Source organism: Lepus europaeus, chromosome X (assembly GCF_033115175.1).
Source record: "Lepus europaeus isolate LE1 chromosome X, mLepTim1.pri, whole genome shotgun sequence".
NCBI classification, from domain to species: domain Eukaryota; kingdom Metazoa; phylum Chordata; class Mammalia; order Lagomorpha; family Leporidae; genus Lepus; species Lepus europaeus.
The window spans coordinates 20,015,354-20,038,591 of record NC_084850.1 but is presented as its reverse complement, the minus strand read 5'-3'; the positions used below and the strand labels follow the sequence as shown (position 1 = coordinate 20,038,591).

General features: G+C 42.2%; 1 protein-coding gene across 2 annotated transcripts in view; it reads left to right on the top strand.

Moving 5' to 3' along the window:
• Nucleotides 1-23,238, top strand: part of SLC9A6 (solute carrier family 9 member A6) — a 60,845-nt gene that overhangs the window by 21,140 nt on the left and 16,467 nt on the right. Inside the window, exons 7-14 of one of the 2 annotated variants that reach the window (XM_062183250.1) lie at nucleotides 4,547-4,688; nucleotides 6,510-6,615; nucleotides 6,907-6,995; nucleotides 9,363-9,476; nucleotides 14,076-14,187; nucleotides 15,182-15,335; nucleotides 20,432-20,521; nucleotides 22,721-22,751. In XM_062183250.1, the coding sequence (XP_062039234.1) occupies nucleotides 4,547-4,688; nucleotides 6,510-6,615; nucleotides 6,907-6,995; nucleotides 9,363-9,476; nucleotides 14,076-14,187; nucleotides 15,182-15,335; nucleotides 20,432-20,521; nucleotides 22,721-22,751 (838 nt within the window). The remainder of the gene's footprint in view (nucleotides 1-4,546; nucleotides 4,689-6,509; nucleotides 6,616-6,906; nucleotides 6,996-9,362; nucleotides 9,477-14,075; nucleotides 14,188-15,181; nucleotides 15,336-20,431; nucleotides 20,522-22,720; nucleotides 22,752-23,238) is intronic. The other variant, XM_062183249.1, reaches the window with a different exon arrangement.

Genomic DNA, 23,238 nt, shown 5'->3' with positions numbered 1-23,238 from the left:
GATACTGTATTAACACCTCTATTATCCTATTATGTGGATGCACTACAAATTAACCTTTCCAATCCCCTATTGATTAATATTTGATGTTTTCTAATATTACATTACTATGACTAGCTTTGCAGTAAGGATATTTATGTGTAAATTTTTGTGAGTTACTGAGAATGTTTCTGTTGGATCATTTTTATTTTTATTTTTAAAATTTATTCAAAAGGCAGAATAACAGAGAGAGGAGAGACAGAGCTCTTACATCTACTGGTTCACTCTCAAAATGGCAGCACAACCAAGGCTGTGCCAGACCCAACCCAGGGGCAAGGAATCCATCTCTGTCTCCCACATGGGTGGCAGGGGCCCAAGGACTTGGGTCATCTTCCGCTGCTTTCCCAGGTACATCAGCAGGGCGCTGGATTGGAAATTGAGCAGCTGGGATTCAAACCAGTTCTACAATGAGATGCTAGTTTTGTTAAGCCATAGTTTAGCCTACTGTGCCACATTGCTGGACCAGAGAACTTTTTAAAAAACGATTTGTTTTTTATTTGAAAAGCAGAGTTAGAGAGAGGGAGAGAACTCCCATCTCCTGGTTCACTCCTCAGATGGCTGCAATGGCCAGGGGTGGGCCAGGCCCAAGCCAAGAGCCAGGAGCTTCATCTAGGTCTCCCATGTGGGCGGCAGGAGCCCAAGGACTTGAGCCATCTTCTACTGTTTTCCCAGGCACATTAGCAGGAAGCTGGGTTGAAAGTGCAGCAGCTGGGACTTAACTTGCTGCATCATGACACTACTCCCACCTGCCCCCCACCCCTACACTAAGAACATTTTGAAAGTAGTTGAGCAACATGTGAAACTAGCCATAAGTAAGATAGTAGTCCATTTTTAGAAATGTAGTACAAGTGGGTCGGCGCTGTGGTGTAGTGGTTAAAGCCACCGCCCGCAGCACTGGAATCCCATATGGGTGCCGGTTTGAGTCCCCACTGCTCCACTTCCGATCCCGCTCTCTTTATGGCTTGGGAAAGCAGTAGAAGATGCCCGAGTCCTTGGGCCCCTACACCCACGTGGGAGTCCTGGTGGAAGCTCTGGCCGTTGCAGCCAATTGGGGAGTGAACCAGTGGATGGAAGATCTCTCTCTCTCTCTCTCTCTCTCTCTCTCTCTCTCCCCCCTCTCCCCTCTCTCCCTCTCTCCCTCTCTCCCTCTCTCCCTCTCTCCCTCTCTCCCCCTCTCCCCCTCTCCCCCTCTCCCCCTCTCCCCCTCTCCCCTCTTTCTCCTCTCTCCTCTCTCCCCTTCTCCTTCTCTCTCTGTGTAACTCTGATTTTCAAATAAATAAATCTTTTTTTTTTTTGACAGGCAGAGTGGATAGTGAGAGAGAGACAGAGAGAAAGGTCTTCCTTTTTGCCGTTGGTTCACCCTCCAATGGCCGCCATGGCCGGCGCATCTCGCTGATCTGAAGCCAGGAGCCAGGTACTTCTCCTGGTCTCCCATGCGGGTGCAGGGCCCAAGGACTTGGGCCATCCTCCACTGTCTTCCTGGGCCATAGCAGAGAGCTGGCCTGGAAGAGGGGCAACTGGGATAGAATCTGGCGCCCCAACCGGGACTAGAACCCCGTGTGCTGGCACCGCAAGGCGGAGGATTAGCCTGTTAAGCCACGGCGCCGGCCCTATAATAAATAAATCTTTTAAAAAAAGAAATGTAAGGCCGGCGCCGCGGCTCAATAGGCTAATCCTCCGCCTTGCGGCGCCGGCACACCGGGTTCTAGTCCCGGTCGGGGCACCGATCCTGTCCCGGTTGCCCCTCTTCCAGGCCAGCTCTCTGCTGTGGCCAGGGAGTGCAGCGGAGGATGGCCCAAGTCCTTGGGCCCTGCACCCCATGGGAGACCAGGAGAAGCACCTGGCTCCTGCCATCGGATCAGCGCGGTGCGCTGGCCGCAGCGCGCCTACCGCGGCGGCCATTGGAGGGTGAACCAACGGCAAAGGAAGACCTTTCTCTCTGTCTCTCTCTCTCACTGTCCACTCTGCCTGTCAAAAATTAAAAAAAAAAGAAATGTAGTATAAGGAAATAGTTCAAAATATGTAAAAAGCACAAAGATGTTCATCTACATTGTCATTTATAGTAGCAGAATATTAGAATCAGCCTTTAAATGTCTAACCCTGGGGAAATGGCTTAATGATACTTTATCTAGTTGGATTACTTTGAAATCTTAATATGTTTATAGAGACTGTAATAAGAAGTAGAATTTGAAGCTGTAAGTTCATTAGGACTACAATTGAGGACGGAACAGAATGCATGTAACAAAAAAGAGAGGGAGGAAACTCAGAAAGAAAATAAGATCTATAGGGGTAGTGAAATGATAGAGTGGTATTTTCCCTCTAAAGAGTACGTTGTGTTACTTTCAGGATTTGTAAATCATAAAAATATTGCTGCCTCAAGATAAAATGTTGTCCGCTGTGGAAAAAATTAGTTCAGATTTCAATGCAGAGGCAAGCATTGGCCTAAAATAGAAGAAAACAAACCTCTCTCATCTCTTCTTAGCCCAAATTATTTTTAATGTTTCATATACATTTTAGTGATTAAAGAATAAATAATGATTAGTGTGAATCTTGAATTTACATGAACGGATCCAGGGGAATCAACCTCAGGAGGCATGGCATAGATATTTTTTACACTCAGCATTTTGAAAAATGTTGCCAGGGAGAAGGAAGGTTGTTTTAACAACAAAAAACATAATATTAAAAGCTTCTTCCTATTTATCAAAACGGTGTCAAATGGCTGGTCCAAAAAGGATTTAGTTATTTTGAACATTTAAACACAAATATTTAAAACTTTCAATTCAGATGGAGTCTCAGAAATTTCTAGGTGTCATTACCAGGAATTAATGTCAGTGTTATACTTCAATTAAATAGATACACATTAGGAAATTTTAGTTTGCTTTTAGATGTTTTTAAATTTAATCTTGGAGGCATGAAAAGAACTTGTTGTACATGATATAGCAAGCAGATTTTTTTAATCCCTGAACTAGAGAAACATTGTAGAAACCACAGGGAGAATTAATTATTTTTTTGAAGATTTACTTATTTATTTGACAGAGTTACAGACAGAGAGAGGGAGAGACAGAGAGAGAGGTCTTCCATCTGCTGGTTCACTCCCCAAATGACTGCAATGGCTGGAACTGTGCTGATCTGAAGTCAGGAACTTCCGGGTCTCCAATGTGGGTTCAAGAACCCAAGCACTTGGGCCGTCTTCTGCTGCTTTCCCAGGCCATCAGCAGGGAGCTGGATTGAAAGTGGAGCAGCTGGGATTGAACTGGTGCCCATATGGGATGCCGGCACCACAGGCGGAGGCCTAATCTACGCCACAACGCCAACCCCCATTATATTTTTTAAGAATATGTTTTTCCTCTTCCTTTTCTTTGACTCAGCTTGTATGATGTCTTGGAGTCTGGACTTTTTATAATGTTGGTATCTCAGTTAACTGAGATGAGAACTGATTTCATAAGATAAGCACTATTGGCAGAGACCTGCTGGCAGCAGTGATTTTCTCAGCTATTTCTATTTCCTAGGCTGACCATTATAAAGAAGCTTTTTCAGACCACGTTTGGACTGTGAGTTCAAGATGGAGAGTGTCTTCTGTAATTGCCTTTCATAGCCTGGTTCAGAGTGACTTACTGTCCCAAGTTTGGGGTAGAGGATCCATCTGTGTTCAAAGTACTGTTAAGGAGATTCTAATTCTTTGTATGGCCTTTTGAATCCTTTCTCCTGAACAATTCCATTTGAGGGGCCATCGTTGTGGCATAGTAGGTTAAGCTTCCACCTGTGGCACTAGCATCCCATATGGGTGCTGGTTCGAGTCCTAATGGCCTGGGAAGGCAGTTGAAGATGGCCCAAGTCCTTGGGCCCCTGCACCCTTGTGGTGGACCTGGAGGAAGATCCTGGCTTCTGGCTTTGGAGTGACCCAGCTTTGGCCATTGTGTCCATTTGGGGGAGTGAACGAGATCTGTCTCTGCCTCTCTGTCTGTAACTCTGCCTCTCAAATAAATAAATCGTTAAAAAAAGAAAAGTCCATTTGAGTGAATAGATATTAGGTAAATGGCTCATTCTGATATTCTGAAAGTTGGAAAGAAAGGGTCTTTCAGTAATCTTTTTTCCCATATAGGAAAACCAAAATGTGATCAAGTGAGTATTGAACAATTAATAATCTTTATATCTGTACCTCTGCTGGAAACAAGTAGGATTTTTAATTAGTTTTTCCCATTAGTATGTTAGGGTGTTCAGGCACTCAATACTAACATTTGTTAGACAGAATCATAAAAGAATAATGTGGTACAGTATATTGAGGTTGGAGGGAAAATCTTGGTTCTGCTTTCAAGGAGAGGAATTTAAAAGGTTCACCTCCTAAAATTGTCGTTTAATGGAAAACCACCTTTTGACATTGTTTTGGCAATTGAAACCCATAGATTTTGGAGGTTTTTTTCTTCCTCTGATTTCTTCTTTTGATCTCTATACTGCTAATGTTTTAAAGTAAAAGTTCCTTCTAGAAGTAAGAATGTTCTCTCTTTTGTAGCTCAATAGTGGCATACCAGCCAGCTGGAGACAACAGTCACACTTTTGATGTCACAGCCATGTTTAAGTCTATTGGGATTTTCCTTGGGATCTTCAGTGGATCTTTTGCCATGGGTGCTGCTACTGGAGTGGTGACAGCTTTAATATCCTGCTATTATGTTAATCTTTTCCTTAACTGAGTAGTTGAATGCTGTATTCTGTGGTTTCTCCCAGTTCCCTGATGGATATTGCATTGTAATTATTAACCTTATAACCAAGTGCTTGGTTTGAAAATATTAAGCAATAATGTTTACCAGTAAATAAATTAGAGGACTTCATTGCTTTGCATAGAGCTCAGTGCCCTAAAGCATTCAATATAAGAGTTGGTAAGATCAGTGTAAACTTTTTGTAGTGTTGAGAAGTTGCAGTGTACTCCTTTAAAAATGTTCAAATGTTATATGTTAATCTAAAACTTAAATTTAAAAAATAATCTAATTAGACATAGTATCCCCTTGAGGGTGAATTTTAAGGCTGTAAATTAAATCGATGTAGCAGTAGATATATTCCAAAAAGCCTTTGGGTGTTGAGTGCTGCTGGTCAGCCTGGCCATCTTCTGTTCTTTTTTTAATAGGACCAGTATGAAATGTACAACCATGCCACCAAATGAACAAAACGTGGTTCCAGGTTAGGATATATCAGAGGACATCTCAGCTTTCCCAGTCTTAACCTTTGTGCTCTAAAGCTTCAGGTTGGGAACACCAAGAATCTGGGCTAAAGTCCTGGTACTGCCACTAATGACCTATGAGAAATATTGGGCAAGTCATTCTTGTATTCATTCAGAAGGCACTTATTCATTGCCTGCTACATGCTAGATACTGTACTGTGGACTGTGAGTATCAAAGATAAGCAAGACAAATGTGGCTTCTGCTTCCCTGGAGCTTCTGTTATAGGGACAGATGCAAACATGATAGAAACTGACACTTCACCTCTTTGGCTCTCAAGTGTAGGAAAGTGGAGGGCAGAGATGACAGAAAGATGAGTGTCACTAGATAGTATCTAGTTTCCAGCTCTAAAACTTATAAAGATACATTTTTGTAAAACAAATAACATGTTATTTGTTTTTTTATAAAACAATTTTTTTTGTTTTTATATTTGTTTTCTTATAAAACAAATATGTTTTAGTATAAAAATACCTTTTTTAATATTTCTATTTTCTCTTTGGTTGGTATACTGCTTCTTTGTGCTGGAAGAGACTTTTTTATGACCTTTTCATGATGAACTGAGACATAAAGGGGCAGTGAAAGAGTTATGAAGGAGACAGAACAGATAGTATCTCTTCCTTATTACAGATTCCTTGAGGATAGGAACTACAGGTATATCTTATTTATCATTTTGTTGCAACATGTAGTTGTTGAGGTGGTTCTAGATTCTGGTCTGAGATTTGTCACCCTTTGGCATAGGCCCCTTCCACTGTTGTCTACAGATACTTTTTAGAGTAGTGTAAGTGAATGAAGTGCCTTAGTTTCTTCATCATGGAATGAGTGCTCTACATCACAGGAGATGATAGATGATCAAATAAATGTCAAATCTCATGAAAATTACATGTTTTCATAAATTTAAATTGCTAAAATTGCAAAAGTCTTCCTTTGAGTCGTAAATTAATAGAATTGGCATGTTGTGGGCCTGATTGTTCCTGGCTCTCTGTCCTTGCTGCATGGTTTCTGGCAAGGTCTGTGACAGTGACATCCTTAAAGCAATAGACGTGGCTAAACTGTAGGACTTCCTCACTAAAAGGAAGGCTGAAAACTGCAGGAAGATGTTCACTTTAGAAGTTTTTTATACTTTGGTGCCTCCTTGTTCTCTGACTTTTGTGTTAGAGAGGCCAGAGAACCTTTCTTTTGCCTCTATGATTGCCTCATTTATACTATTTTGTCTGCTCACACTGTCATATTACAAGATCTTGTTACCAACCTTAACAGTCTTACGTAACAAAGTTTACCAAATTACGGGAGTTCCAGTTGTTGGAGACAGGCTTGTTCTTCTTGATGTCCTGGAGTACCTTCCTCTTGGCTGAAGCATGGGGATTCACAGGTAGGTTACTTTCTCCTTCTGATCATAAACCCTAATGAGGAGTGACTTTGCAAGTCACTTCTTCTACAAATGGATCAACTTCTTTAGTATTTTGAACATATTATGCTTGGGATTTAGGCTACCACTTTAGAATGTAAAAAATATTTTCAATGAGATGTGGTTCTTCTCAACAGGAAGTCACAAATGAAACTTTTGATCCTAAGCATATAATTTGTGTCTGTAAATAAAAGCCTCAGTGTAAAAGTTGAGAATCATCCTTTTACGTAAACTTGGAACTCATTATATTTATAGGTGTGGTTGCAGTGTTGTTTTGTGGCATCACACAAGCACATTATACTTACAATAACTTGTCTACGGAGTCTCAGCACAGAACTAAACAGGTAAGAAAATTATAGTTGACAATAAACTTCCTTCTTTCAAAATAGAGGGGCTTTCTTTTTTACTCAGAATTAATCATTAATCTATTTAAGACTCTTCTTTTGACTCTAGAAATAAATGGAACTGATAGGTTGAAGGTTGACAACTTTTAGAATGGACATAGGTCAGCAGAATATGTAGTACCTATTATTATTGTGGCTCCAATAACCAGTCAGCTAACTTCCTTTTTGCATACTGTTTCCCTAATCTAATAACTTCTAAGAGGAATGTTTTGGAAGTTCACTTTAGTTTTGGTTAGAACGATTGTCATGTTGTACAGATTGATTAACTTCTGGTGTGACTCAGTTTTCTGCTGAGTGATATAGAGATGATTAACTTCCTTCAGTCTTCATTCAAGCAATGCAAAGCTGTTTTGGTTCTGGAACATCAGGAGACTACAACAGTGGTTGGGCTTTAGATGGTGCTGAGTGATTCGATGTGTAGGGTACCTGGAGGGAATTGTAAAGGAAATAGCTTTCAAGAAATAAAAGCAGATAAATACTTGCTTATGGTTAGAGTGAGAACTGTGAAGCTTTAAGTTTTGCCAGATAATTAGAACATAGTGAGATTAGCGTAGAGAGGACCAATGCTAAAGCAGGAACAACAGTACCTTTGCTTTATTTCTTTCTTCTTGAGCCACAAACATAGTGAATGACCTTTGCTTTCCCAACACCTCAAAAGAAAGTAGGCTTTCCCCCCCTTAAGCATATAATTTGGGTTACAAATCCTTTTTACCAGTAAATTCAGTGCACTATTTATAGAGAAGAAAACCAGCTGAATGATTCATTATTTTCCTACATAGTATGGGTGGGGAATAAAAACCAACAGAATAAGAGTTTCCAATCTTGTTAGTGGTAGAAAGCTTGTAGATACAAGATGCCTACAACTCATAAGAACTTAGATGGTGTATGCTTCAGATTGTATGCAATGGAAGACATCAGAAAAGTGGGGGACCTGTCATAGAGAAGGTGGTGTGCCTAGACGGTTGAGAAGGACTTGGAAAGGCCTACGGGGAATTAATACACTTAGATGGCTGTAGGAAGTAGAGCAGGGCTTGGGAAATTTGAATCTCCTGGGCCAAATCCAGCCCTCACCATTCTGACAACTGAGAATGGTTTTTACGTTTTAAACAGTTGGGAAAATATCAAAAAATATTTTGTGACCTATGAAAGTTAAAGCAAATTCACATTCCAGTGTCTACTGATAAGGTTTCCTGGGCACACAGCCACACTGATTTTTAAAAAATATATGGTCTATAGCTGCTTTTGTGCTATACTAGCAGAATTGTAACAGAGACCTTGTGGTCTGCAGAACCCCAAATATTTTGCTCTCTGGTCCCTCACAGGAAAAGTTTGCCAACCCCTGTGGTATTAATTAAATCTGGGACTCTGAAGTAAATATATTATTTCAAATCTTGACTCTGCCCATTGCTGGGTGTGTAACCAGAAGCAAGTTATATAACTGTGTTTCAGTTATACCACTTTAAAATTAAGAGTTGTCATGAAACTCTCTATGCCAGGATAATAGAAATTGAACTAGATTTATAGCTAGTAAAGAGGGAGGTACCTGGCCGGCGCCACAGCTCACTTGGCTAATCCTCCGCCTGCAGCACCGGCAACCTGGGTTCTAGTCCTGGATTGGGCGCTGGTTTTGTTCTGGTTGCTCTTCTTCCAGTCCAGCTCTCTGCTGTGGCCCGGGAGTGCAGTGGAGGATGGCCCAAGTGCTTGGGCCCTGCACCCACATGGGAGGCCAGGAGGAAGCACATGGCTCTTGGCTTCGGATTGGCACAGTGCGCCGACCGTAGCGGCCATTTGGGGGGTGAACCAATGGAAAAGGAAGACCTTTCTCTCTGTCTCTTTCTCACTGTCTAACTCTGCCTGTTTAAAAAAAAAAAGATACCTTAAACTGCTATTTTTAGGGATGCATTGGATGGGCAGGGTGGAAGATGGTGGGTGGCAGGATACCAGTTAGGGTTGTTTGGCAGCATTCTAGGGGAAGTGATGAAGACTAGACTAGGCCAGTGGCAGGGACACAAGGAACATTCCAATAGAAAAGTCATCAGGGTTTGGAGGAGGAAGAGAAGAATGACTGAAGAGGGGAGTTTGGAGAAGAGAAGCTGATTGGGGCAGGGGGTGATAACATTCCAGGCTTTTTCTATGAGACTGGAAATGCCATCTATATTTGCTTCCTTCCAAATTACATATTTTTTTGGTGTATGCATGAACGTCATGTATTTGAAATGTGTATTTCATTATCTTAATAATACTCATGCTTTAAAATTATATAATGGAATTTATTTACTGGACTAATCTTTTAAAATTTCATTTCAGTTGTTTGAGCTTCTCAATTTCTTGGCAGAGAATTTCATCTTCTCCTACATGGGACTGACACTGTTCACCTTCCAGAACCATGTCTTTAACCCAACATTTGTAGTAGGAGCATTTGTATCCTTTATCATGTGTTCTATTTTCAAACTATTTTTAATTGAGATTTTCATGTAGTCTGGGGTGGGTATTGTTGATAAGAACACACTTAAATGTATAAAATTTCCTTTGAGAAAGGCAGATAAGGATTGCAACTTTTTTTAAAAGATTTATTTATTTGAAAGAGTTACACAGACAAAGAAGGAGAGGCAGAGAGAGAGAGAGAGGTCCTCCATCCACTGGTTCACTCTCCAGTTGGCCGCTACAGCCAGAGCTGTGCCGATCCGAAGCCAGGAGCCAGAAGCTTCTTCCGGGTCTCCCACACAGGTGTAGGGGCTCTAGGACTTGGGCCATCTTGTACTGCATTCCCAGGCCGTAACAGAGAGCTGGATCGGAAGTGGAGCAGCGGGGACTCGAACTGGCGCCCATATGGGATGCTAGCACTGCAGGCAACCACGACCTTAGCTGCTACGCCACAGCTCTGGCCCTAGGATTGCAACATTTTTTTAAAAAAAGATTTATTTATTTATTTGAAAGTCAGAATTAGAGGGAGGGAGGCGGAGAGAGAGAGAGAAATCTTCTGTCTGTTGGTTCACCTACCCAGATGGTCACTATGGCCAGGGTTGGGTCAGGCTGGAGTCAGGAACCAGGAACTTCTTTTGGATCTCTCACATGGGTAGCAGGGGGCCAAGCACTTGCAGGGTATTCTGCTGCATTTTCCAGGTGCATTTTCAAGGAGCTGGATCAGAAATGGGGCAACTGGGACATGAACCAGTGCCCATAAGGGATGCTGGCATCGCAGGCAGTGGCTTTACCTGCTATGCCACAACACTGGCCCCACAACTTTTTTTCTGTTCTATATTTATTTATTTTTATTTTTATGGAATGTTTTTTTAAAAATTTATTTATTTATTTAAAAGTCAGAGTTACACAGAAAGAAAAGGAGAGGCAGAGAGAGAGAGAGGTCTTCCATCCACTGGTTCACTCCCCAGTTGGCTGCAATGGCTGGAGCTGCAACAATTCGAAGCCAGAAGCCAGGAGCTTCTTCCAGGTCTCCCACATGGGTGCAGAGGCCTAAGGACTTGGGCCATCTTCTGCTTTCCCAGGCCCCAGCAGAGAGCTGGATAGGAAGCGGAGCAGCCGGGACTTGAACCAGTGCCCAAATGGGATGCCGGCACTGCAGGTAGTTGTTTAACCTGTTATGGCACAGCGCTGGCCCCATCTATATTTATTTTTTAAAAAGATTTATTTTATTTATTTGAAAGTTACAGGGAGAGTGAGAGCAAGAGGGAGGGAGGGAGGGAGAAGGAGGGAGAGAGGTCTTCCATCCACTGGTTCACTCTCCAAATGACTGCAATGGCTAGAGCTGACCTGATCCAAAGCCAGGAGTCAGGAACTTCTTCTGGATCTGCCTTGTGGGTGCTTGGGTCATCCTCTGCTGATTCCCCCAGGCACATTAGCAGTGAGGTGGATTGGAAGTGGAGCAGCTTTAACTCGAACCCGTGCCCATATGGGATGTCGGCACTACAGGCCAGGCTTTAACCTCCTGTGCCACAGCACCAGCCCCTATTTTTATTTTTGTTTATTGCACAAATATTGTTGACAAATTGAAATATCATAAAAGTCAGGAGACTCTGCCAAGTCCAAAAGATACAATTGTCCTGTTCTACTAAAGAGAAGGAAATGATAGATTCCTGGGAACAGTTAGCAGATCATGCTACAGGGAAGTAGGTACAAGATGAGAAAAGGTTGAATTCAGATGTGTGCTTGGGGGCAGGCGCTGTGGCGTAGCAGCTAAGGCCATGGCTGCCCGCAGTGCCGGCATCTCATTTGGGCGCCACTTTGAGTCCCCGCTGCTCCACTTCCGATCCAGCTCTTTGCTGTGGCCTGGGAAAGCAGTAGAAGATGGCCCAAGTGCTTGGGCCCCTACACCTGTGTGGGAGTTCTGGAAGAAGCTCCTGGCTTCAGATCAGTGCAGCTCCAGCTGTTGTGGCTAACTGGGGAGTGAACCAGCGGATGGAAGACCTCTCTTTTTCTGTTTTTTTCTTTTTTTCTTTTTGACAGGCAGAGTAGACAGTGAGAGAGAGACAGAGAGAAAGGTCTTCCTTTTTGCTGTTGGTTCACCCTCCAATGGCCGCCGCGGTAGGCGCGCTGCGGCCGGCGCACCGCGCTGATCTGAAGGCAGGAGCCAGGTGCTTATCCTGGTCTCCCATGGGGTGCAGGGCCCAAGTACTTGGGCCATCCTCCACTGCACTCCCGGGCCACAGCAGAGAGCTGGCCTGGAAGAGGGGCAACTGGGACAGAATCCGGTGCCCTGACCGGGACTAGAACCTGGTGTGCCGGCGCCACAAGGTGGAGGATTAGCCTGTTGAGCCACAGCGCCGGCCTGAGACCTCTCTTTTTCTCTGTCTCTCCTTCCCTCTGTAACTCTGACTTCAAAATAAGTAAATAAATAATTTTTTTAAAAGAAAAAGATATATGCTTGTGCTTGCTCTCTCATTCCCTCCCTCTTTCCCTCCACTAACTCATATGAGCAAATTGAGTCTTTAAAACCAATTGAAATAAAGAAACTTAATATGTGAAAGTGAGAAGTCAATAGCATAAGCTTCAAGAGGAGGCAGGAGGAGATATAGCCCAAAGTATATGGAGAGGAATTGCCCTTCACTAAGAGGAGGGCTGGCTCTTTCACGGTGACAAGAGAGAATAGGGTATGTAGATGGAGCTCCTACTTGAGGGGGCCTATTTTATTTGTGAAGTAGTAGGTGAGATCATCTGCTGAGAGTGACATAAGGAAGTGTATCATTTATTTTGTAACAAATTACCCTAAAACTTAGCTGCTTAAAACAGCAAAGGTGCATTATCTCACACAGTTTCTAAGGGTCAGGAATCCTGAAGCAGCCTCTCTGGGTGATTCTGTCTCCAGGATCTATCTCTAGAAGGTTGCAGTTACACTGTTGGCAGCGGCTTCTCTTCAACCTTGACTGGGGCTGAATAAACTCACTGACATAGCTGATGGATGGAGGCTCCCACATGGGCCTTTCCATGGAGCAGCTCATAGCATGGCTTCTGCCAGAATGAATGAGCTGAGAGTGTACCAAGGTGGAAGCCGAAGTGCCCCCTTGGCAGACAGAGCAAGGAAATATATATGTATATACTAACTAAATCTGTATGGATGTACTAACTCATAGATGTGCATACATCTATCATGTTTCTCTGTGTAACCATCTATATCACTATTAAGCTAAGCATGAATTCATATCACTGTCTACACAGCCTCTTCCCTTAATTGATCTGTAAACTCCCATTTCAACAGCAAGAAACCTGGCTCCTGCCATCTGCCATACATTTACTTAATTGTTCAGTTCCAGTAAACTTGGATAACAGTATCAGAATTGTGAACCAGCACTCCCACAGGAAGCAACTTTATGGATGAGCATACAATGCTTGGTGGCAGTTCCTGTTGCCTTTCAGCTTACAGACCCTACCCTTTTCCCAAGTTCCTTAGGCCAGCACTATTTCCTCATCCTTGTTTTGTTTTTAATATGACATTTTCCTTTATGTTCCTTTCAGGAAATGGGGTGGAAACTGTGTTATGAACCATAAAATTAAAGATGTAGTTGTAAAAAAAAAATTATCTATAGCTAGCAACTGGAGGAAAGGTTTCTAGTTAAAACCAATCTGAGTGCACATTAAGCCTTTCCTTTGGAGCAGGTTGGAAGTGTAGACTTAATTGGGACATATTAGGACTAGCAGGAATTTCAGTGTTATGATGTGGTCAATGTGCTCCTTTCCTTTGTTCTGAGGGAGGAAGGGGAAGTTTAGCTAGTCTTTTTCCTCATTCTGTCAACACTGACAATGACCGTGAATTAACCTATTGTAGTCAATCTTAAAAACATGGTAAAGATAGGTCAGCATTGTGGCTCAGCAGGTTAAGCTGCCCCTTGTGACACCAGCATCTCATATATATCAGAATGCCAGTTGCAGTCCCAGCTACTCTACTTCTACTCCAGCTTCCTACTAATGCTCCTGAATAGGCAGTGGAATACTGCCCAGGTCCTTGGGCTCATGCCACCCATGTGGGAGACCAGGATGGAGTTCCTGGCTTTGGCCTGGCCCAGATCTGGCTTTTGTGGCCATTCAGTGAGTGAACCAGTATATGGACGAGCTCACTGTTTCTTTCTGTCTCCATCTCTTTCCATTGCTCTTTCAAATGAGTGTATCAATGAATGAGTCTTTTAAAAATATGGTAAAGAAGCTCTGCTTAAACATGTTTCTCTTCCTCTGATGAATTTTCCATGTTAGAACTGTGTTGTCTAAGTTGGTAGCAACTAGCCACATATGATTGTTTACTATAAATCAATTACAATGAAAATATATTAAAACTTCAGTTCCTCCTTCACACTGGCTACATTTCAGGTGCTCGCCATATTGGACAGTGCAGATATAGAAAATTTCTACTGTAGAAGGTTCTGTGGTACAGTGCTCTGTTAGACAATGGAACCAAGCAACTGTTTGGTAAAAACTGGGCTCCCTAAAATAGTCTTTTACCATCTTGAATTTAGAGTCTAAGAGATATTAATGGTAAAAAAGAAATGATCCTTAACCTATTAATAATTTTAGATTGCTATTTTCTTGGGAAGAGCTGCCAATATTTACCCCTTATCCCTCTTACTTAATTTGGGTAGAAGAAGTAAGATTGGATCAAATTTTCAGCATATGATGATGTTTGCTGGTAAGTTATAACTTTTGTCTCTTCCCCACCCCAAGAAGCCCTTCACAATTCATATGCGAGCTTGATTTCAAGCTGAAATGTTATGCTGGTAGCATAAGAGTCCTTAAAGCATTGAAATTGCACCCTGAAATAAAAGTTCTTTTTATAGTGTCTCATTCCTATGGGAATTTTTTCATATGCTGGATCTATATCCTTGGTTTAGAAATATGTCACATAAAGTGAGGAAAATAAAGATGAATGTTTTTTCACACAAAACCTTGTAAGTCAATGTTTATAGCAATTCTATTCATAATTGCCAAAACCTGGATACAACTCACTTGACCATGCCATGGAATACCATTCATTCTGAGAAGAACAAACTATTGATACACACAACATGGCTGAGTCTCAGAGGCACTGTGCTGAGTGAAAGAAGCCAGTGCCCAAAGGTTACATAATATATGATTCCTTTTTTATGACAGTCTCAGAGAGACAAAATCATAGCAGTAGAGAACAGATCTGTGATCTGTGATCTGCCAGAGCTTTGAGAGGGGAGGTGGTGATGAAGCTATTGAACTCAAAATGGATAGCACAGAGGAATTGGGAGTGGGGGTCTTCATAATGATCAGGGTCACACATCTCAGTGCATTTGTCAAAACTCATAGAGATGTCATAAAAAGCAAATTTTATGTTAATTTAAAAATAAAAGTTAAAGATTTGTAAAAATGATGCCAGTATCATATATTAAATCCTTTGTATGTGCATTCAAGCATGTTAATACAAGAGGTCCTCAAAAAGTTCATAAAAGATTCATATTATGAAAAAACTATGTGTGGATTTTAAAGATAAGATATTATAGTTCCATTTCCATAAAGTTTTTGAAGTACCCTGGTATTTATTATGTATTTGTTCTCATGCTTTTAAGATTTTAGAATGTGATTTATTACTCTGAATTTATAAAGCCTGCATTGGTAATGAGTTACTAGAAAAAAACACTTCTTCCATTCCATTGTAGGCCTCCGTGGGGCAATGGCGTTTGCTTTGGCCATTCGTGATACTGCCACATATGCTCGCCAAATGATGTTCAGCACCACACTTCTGATAGTGTTTTTTACTGTGTGGGTATTTGGTGGCGGCACTACCGCAATGCTGTCGTGCTTGCATATCAGGTAAGTGGTAACTGTGGACCTCACTGTAGTATTAACTTTGCATTTGGTTTATTTTTCTTTTAGTCATGAGGAAATTTTTCAGCTTTGGCCTTCTGAAGCTTTGGAATCTGCAATTATTTTTTCTTTTAAAAAGTGTGTGACATGTAGTTCAAAAAATGAAAAATTCAAAAGAAAAATAACAAACTGTTGTTAACAGTTTGAGGGGTATCTTTCCAGACCACTTGCTATGCATTATATTATTTTTAACAAAAATGGGCAGCACTAAAGGCTCTGTTGTGGACTGATTTTTGTGATATATGATGGACATTTTCATTAGTAAATATTTTTACATCTTTTTCTTGATTTAGTTAAACAAATCCCTGTTGTTGAACTTTCATATTGTTTCTAGGATTTTGCTATTACCAGTATCATCTGAGGACTTTGCTGCTGCTGCTACCATTAGCAATGTGAACATTCTTAAATGTACATACTACTGTGTCCTTGTTTGATTGTTTCCCTAAGGAGCATTCCTAGAAGTGCAATTACTTGGTCTGAAGGATATGTCTATATTTACGGCTTTTGATCCATATCATCAGGTTGGATGAAAAATTTTTTCCTCCATCTATAGCATATAAGGCAATCCAATTTTTTCCAACCTTAATCAACATTAGATGTTGTTACATTCTTTCTCATCTTTATGATCAGCACTATTTCTAACCTAAAAATACAAGGCCATGATCCTGAGGTCTTAGTCTTAGATGTGTACTAGCTAATGTATTCAATTTGAAAGCTCTGTTGTATCTCAAGAGTTCTGCATTTGTTTCCATGGATACAGCAGCCAATGTTGCTAAAGCCTTTGTAGCTTTTAGTTCTGTGTTTGGCTGAAACTTCGTAGATGTGAAAAGCTACCCAGCTTCCAGAATACATCAGGTTCATTAGAGAAAACAGATTACACATTTTGTAGAATCTGTCCTCCATTTTTTCCCATTCTATTATGCCTTTCTTTTAATGTTCTAAAGCCTAGCTAGCCCAAAATCATATTTTGAATGTTGTTGTTACTGTCTTTCTCTTTCTTTACTAATGAAATCCCTTTCTTATAACTTATGTGCTGTTGTTGTATAATAGAAAAACCTGATCAAAAATTATGTTCTGATAACCCTAATATATTACTTCAAGAAGGACCTGGCATTTATTGAACACCTATTATGTGCTGGGCATTGTGCTAAGTGCTTTTTACTTATTTATCTAATCACAATAAACTCCATTTTGCAAGTGAAAAAATAGGCTTAGAAAGATTCTTAGTTGTTCAAGGTTATGTAAATAATTACATGGTGGACAAAAGGACCTCCACTTTTCACTGGATTTCTTCTACACTGAGTTGCATCAAGAAATAAGGGTGGTCAGTTTTAGAAGGACTGAGCCCTTTTCTTTTCCCAATAGTCTAGAAATGAAGATTCTTCCTTACTCTACTAAGGAGAACAAAATTAAAGATGATTGAGGAAAAGTAAAAGTCTTCAATGGAGTCTTCTGTGTTTAAGTAGAATCATTTTTCTTCCCAAATTGCCCTCCATAAATATCAAACAAAATACCCATATTCACCCTGATCCTCCTCCAAAAGAACAACACAAGATAAGGCTCTAACTACTCACATACATAATCTATATCAGAAGCTTTGAAAGCTCTTTGGCCTGTCTTGCCTGTCCTGTAACATTGTTGGCGCTTAATTATATACATTGCTTTATAGTCTTAGATTACTTCTTGAGTTTTAGTGTTTTATTGGAGTTCAGGGGCCCTCTGCAAACAGAGGCTGTATTTTAAGATTCCCTTCTCTCCCCTAAAGTTTGTCTAGTACAATTTTGAGGATTATGATAAGGCCTGAAGGCTTATGATTCACGTAGACAGATTTTGCTTTGAGTTCTTACTCCTTCACTTGCTGTGATCTTTAACCTTTTAAAGCCTCAGTTTCCCCATCTGTAATATGTGTTTCTTAGCACCTACTTCCTATAGTTGTTGTAAGGATTCAGTGAACTAATTTCTGTAAAGTACAGCATCTCAACTGTACTTTGTATTTGTTCATTTGACAACAATTTATACCAGCCATGTACCGGATACTGTTCTAGGTTCCAACTCAGATGAGGGTAGTTGTTTTCCCCTCACGGGACATTGGCAGTTGTCTGGAGACATTTTTCATTGTCATAACTGGGAGCAGGGCCTGCTACTGGTATCTAGTGGGTAGAGACCCAGGCCATGGACGCTGTTAAACATTCTGTAGTACACAGCACATTCCCCACCTGCCCATAAAGAATTATCAGGGCCCAAATGTCAGTAATGCTAAGGTTAAGAAACCGAGCTCTAGAAAAAGGCAGTGGTAGTAGGAAGAGAAAAGGTTCCTGTTCTCCTAGACTGTACTTTAGTGGAAAATGACAGTAAGCCAGTAAACAAATGAAAGAACATGACAGCTTTTGATAAAATGAATAGATAATATTGATTGCTGTGATGGCAGTCAGATAAGGAACTTTGATAGTGACTGGCGATAGCGGTGTATTTTACATGAGGAGGCAAGGAAAGTGTCTCTGAGAGGTTACATTTGAGCTCAGTCTGTGCAAGTGACAATATTGCCAGGTAAACAATGAGAAAGAACAGTATTCCAGGCAGAGGGAAAAGTAAGTGCAAAGGCCCTAAGGCAAGAACAAACTTGGCCCCTTTAATGCATATAGTTCACGTGGCTGGAGTAATACAGTGATTGAAAGATAGGTAGAAAATGAGGTGGGCAAGACCACAGGGTCTACAAACTTTTCCTGTAAAGGGACTGATAGTAAATCTTTCAGGCATTGCAGGCCATAGACTCTCTGTCTTAATTACTCAACTCTAGTATGAAAGCAGCCATAGACAGTACGTAAACCAGCTAAAGTGACTGTGTCCCAACAAAACCCTATTTACCAAAACAGGAGGGATACCAAATGTGCTCGTGGAGTATCGTTTGTGGAACCCTTACCATAGGGTTCAGAAAGATATGACAAGGGGTTTGGATTTGAAAACATAATTGGAAATCTTGGAGGATTTTAAAACAAGGGAGTAACAAGATTAAATTACAGTGTGAGAGGATCATTCTCATTGTTGTGTGGCCAGTGGCTCCTCAATGGATTAGAACCAGCCACCTGTTCCTGCATCCTTTTTTTTAAGATTTATTTATTTATTTGAAAGAGTTACACAGAGATGAGGCAGAGAGAGCGAGAGGTCTTCCATCTGCTGGTTCACTCCCCAGTTGGCCCCAATGGCCAGAGCTGTGCCAATCTGAAGCCAGGAGCCAGGAGCTCCTTCTGGGTCTCCCATGTGGGTGCAGGGGCCCAAGGACTTGGGCCATCTTGTACTGCTTTCCCAGGCCATAGCAGAGAGCTGGATTGGAAGTAGAGCAGCCAGGACCCGAACTGGTGCCCATATGGGTTGCTGGCAGTGCAGGCAATGGCTTTACCTGCTACACCAAAGCTCTGGCTCCCCTACATCCTTTCACATAATTTGTGACAGTCACATTTGGCTTCCTGTCATTTAGCATGTAGTCTTTGCATTTATCTGTCTTCAAGCCTTTGTTCCTATTTTCCCTTGGCCTAGAAGATGACACGGCTAAGTGCTGCCTCCTCCTCCTCCTCCTTTTTTTTTTAAAACATTGATTTACTTTGATTTTATTTGAAAGGCAGAAAGAGAAGGGGAGACAGACAGAGACAGATAGAGATCTTCTACCTACTGGTTCACTCCAAATGCCCACAGTAGCTGGATCTGGGCCAGACCAAAGCAAGGATCCTGGAATTCAATCCAAATCTCCCATGTGGGTGACAGAGACCCAACTGCTTTGACACATCACCTGCTGCCTCTGGGGGCTCACATTAGCAAGAAGCTAGAATTAGAAGCAGAGCCAGGATTCCAGCCAATGCACTCTTTGGGATGCAGATGTACCAAGCAGCGTCTTAACCACTGTGTTCCCCAATTATTTTCTCCCAGAACCGCTTTACTGTTTATGTGACATTGGGTCTATTATAGCACTGATCTCATTCAGCCTTGTAATAATAATGTTTTAAGAGCTTCCACTTAGAGTTCATTAATAATGTATCAGACATTCTTACGATACTTTTTTAAAAGATTATTTATTTGAAAGGTAGAATTATAGAGAGGCAGAGAGAGAGGAGAGGTTTTCCCTCTACTGGTTCACTCCTCAGATGGCTGCAACAACTGGAGCTGGGCTGATCTGAAGCCAGGAACCAGGAGCTTCTTCTAGGTCCCCCATGTGGGAGCAGGGGCTCAAGGACTTGGGCCATCTTCTGCTTTCCCAGGCCATAGCAGAGAGCTGGATTGGAAGTGGAGCAGCTGGGACTGGAACCAGTGCCCACGTGGGATGCTGACATTGAAGGTGGCAGCTTTACCTGCTACACCACAACGCCGGCCACCTACAATATTTCAATACCTTTTCTCATTTAGTCCTTGTAGCAACTCTGGTGGATATTACCCCCATTTTCTAGGTGATGGGATTGCAATTCATAGGGCTGCGTAACTTGGCTGAGTTCTCACAGCCAAAGCCAGTTGAGTCCAGATTTGAACACAGTACTCTCTGATAGTGAGTCCTTAGGGATTATGCTGTAGTTCTGTCCGTTTCCCTCACTAGTCTCTGAGCTCCTGGAGTACAGGGGCCATGTTTAATTCATGTCTATGCCCTGTGCCTAGTACAGTGCCTGGCAAATAATAAGTGCTCTATAAATGTTATTCAATTGCACTGGCTTCCGATAATGTTCCATCTAAGTATTACAAGTGTGCTTTCTGCAAGGCCACTAGATGTCACTTGAGATGCATAGATGATGTTAGCATTTAATGTGACTAAGAAGATATTAAACAGCTTCTTGGCCATTTTAACAAAGAAAAAAACGAGCCTGTCTTTGGATTACGAATCTGGTCATGGCCTTCTGTTTCCAAATACCTGACTGTGATTCCCTTGTCTTCCAGTTTTCCCCCTGTGGTGTTAATTGTATTCTGGGATGCTACTGGTACAGCTTCTCATGCTGCTGTTTTTTCTGTGTTGTCTGCAGTACTTAACTTAATAGATAAACTTTTGAGCACCTATTGTGTGTCAGGTACTGTGCTAGACTCTGGGGATACAGAGATGAATTGAGACATGGCCTTTACCCTCAAGGAGCTCACAGTCTTTTTGGGGAGACTGACAGGTAAATAACTCTACTGTACTAAGCATTTTAAGAAAGAACTCTAGGAAGTGCTGTGAAAGCACAGAGGACAAAATGATTCTGCTTGATGCGACATAGAAATATTGGAACTTGAAAAACAAGTAGGACAGAAAATTAAAGGCAAGCTCATGTCAGCTGAGGGAACAGCAGCCCAAAAGCATGGAGGCTCAGGGGAGGACAGGTTTGAGGAGAGGGGTGGATGAATATGGCTAGTATAAGGAATGTAGAGAGAATTTGGAGAAGTGAGTGTACCAAGGTGTGTTGCAGTGAAGGGAGGCTCTCGTTTATACAGAGTCTTGAGTGCCACATAAAGACCTACAGATCTGGCCCTATGGGATGTAAACAACCCTCAGAGTGTTGTCAAGGGAGGAACCCAGTGAGTTCTGTGCTTTAGAAGCTAGGTCTTTGGGAGCTGGGCAGCTAGGAGAACCTGAAGCAACTGACTTTGTGAGTCAGAATGAGTCCCTGCCCTGAAGTGCCTGGGATGGCCAGGAGAGAAAACATCTGAGAAACAGAGGAAGAAAGAACAGTTGATGATTCCTGTGTTTAGGGGCCACAAAGGTGTCAAAGAGAACTTTTAAATTTTAATTCTCTTTTTAAACATTTATTTTGTTTATTTGAAAGAGCGACAGAGGAAAGACAAAGAGTTCTTCTATTCACTGGTTCACTCCCTAAATGGCCACAATGGCCAGGACTGGGAACTCTCAGTTCCAGGCTGATGCCAGGAGCCAGGAACTCCATCTGGGTCTCCCATTTGGATGATAGGGGCCCAACAGTAGGGCCATCTGCTGCTGCTTTCCCAGGAGCATCAGCAGAGAGCTGGACTGGAAGCAGTGCAGCTGGGACCCAAACCAGCACTCTGATAAGGATGCTGACATTGTATGTGGTGACTTAACCTGATGTGCCACACTATCCCCTCCCTTTTAAAAAGAGATTTGTTTGTTATTTGAAAGGCAGAACAACAGAGAAAGAGAGGGAGAGAAAGAAATCTTCCATCTGCTTGTTCATTCCCTTAATGGCCACAACAACTGGGGCTGGGCCAAGTCGAAGCCAGGAGCCTGGGACTCCATCCAGGTCTCTCATGTGAATGGCAGGGGCCCAGGTACTTGTGCCATCTTCTGCTGATTTCCCAGGCACATTTGCAGGGAGCTAGAGTGGAATCAGAGTTGCTGGGATTCAAACCAGCACTCTAATATGGGATGCTGGCTTGTAGGTGGCAGCTTAACCTGCTTCACCACAATCCCAGATCCAAAGAGAACTTATTCTTTTTTTTTTTAATTTTTGACAGGCAGAGTGGACAGTGAGAGAGAGACAGAGAGAAAGGTCTTCCTTTTGCCGTTGGTTCACCCTCCAATGGCCGCCGCGGTAGGCGCGCTGCGGCCGGCGCACCGCGCTGATCCGATGGCAGGAGCCAGGCGCTTCTCCTGGTCTCCCATGGGGTGCAGGGCCCAAGGACTTGAGCCATCCTCCACTGCACTCCCTGGCCACAGCAGAGAGCTGGCCTGGAAGAGGGGCAACCGGGACAGGATCGGTGCCCCGACCGGGACTAGAACCCGGTGTGCCAGCGCCGCAAGGCGGAGGATTAGCCTAGTGAGCCGCGGCGCCAGCTTGAGAACTTCTTAATTAAGTTCTTTCCTGGGCTATGGAAAACAGGAATTTAATTATACATTTTTAAAAATTTTGAAGAACCAAGACTAATGTCTGTCTGTTATTCAATGAGAAAATTGTAATTGGACCCTCTCTTCAGTTGTCATAACAGAATTTTGCCATGAGAGCGCCGAGGTCCAAAAACATGCAGCACCCTCCCAGAATTCCATTGTGGCAGCCTTGATTTTAGATCTACGTAGTCATTCTTATTCAGCAGTAGGGGCAGTGTTCTCCCTGAGTCTGCTTAAAGTAGACTTAAATTCAGGGAAGAAAATGTTGTTTTTCTGAAACCAGTAGTGGGATTTCAGCAAGAGGATCATTAGTATACTCTGCTTACCTTAGAATCCAAGCTGTTGCTAAGGAACGTAGCAGGAGCCAAAAATTTACTTCGACAATAGCAGAGAAGCAAGAAGCTATTAACTGTTCCACATAGCTTTTGTGTTGGGAATGGTAGTTGCTGGACAAGTATACTTTTGTAGGTAGACCTTTTCATGGTTTCAAAATCTCATTTGCTCTTTGTGTTTTTTCCTTTAGGGTTGGTGTTGATTCAGACCAGGAACATTTGGTAAATATGCATTTGTGTTATCCCTGGCATTTCTGTTGAATGTGCGGTCATTTGGAAAGAAAACATTCTACAGTAGACTTCACACTACTGTTTAGATCCTAAGCTGTTTGCCTCAGCTTTTAGCTTACATCATTCCTGGCATTTGTCACTGCGCCATACAGACAGAACCAAATTTTAGGTGGCATGTGGATATCAAAGGTGATACCTTTCCTATCTGTGCACCACCCTGGCCTTTGCCCCAGAGGAGAGTAGTCTGTTAAGTGCTTCTGGGTTTTCAAGTGACTGCTCTGGCACCAGGAGCCTTTTTCCACTTTGGTGTGCGCATGAAGCCTTGTCTCTGATGTAAGCCTCACTCCAGCTGCTCTTCCTGTATAACTTTCAATTTGGATGACCAGCAGCTGCCCTTGAGAACTGCCTAGAAGCTTGACCCAGTCTTCCCTGCTTGTACTAGGGGAACACACTTTCTTACTCTGGGCCTCAGTGTTGG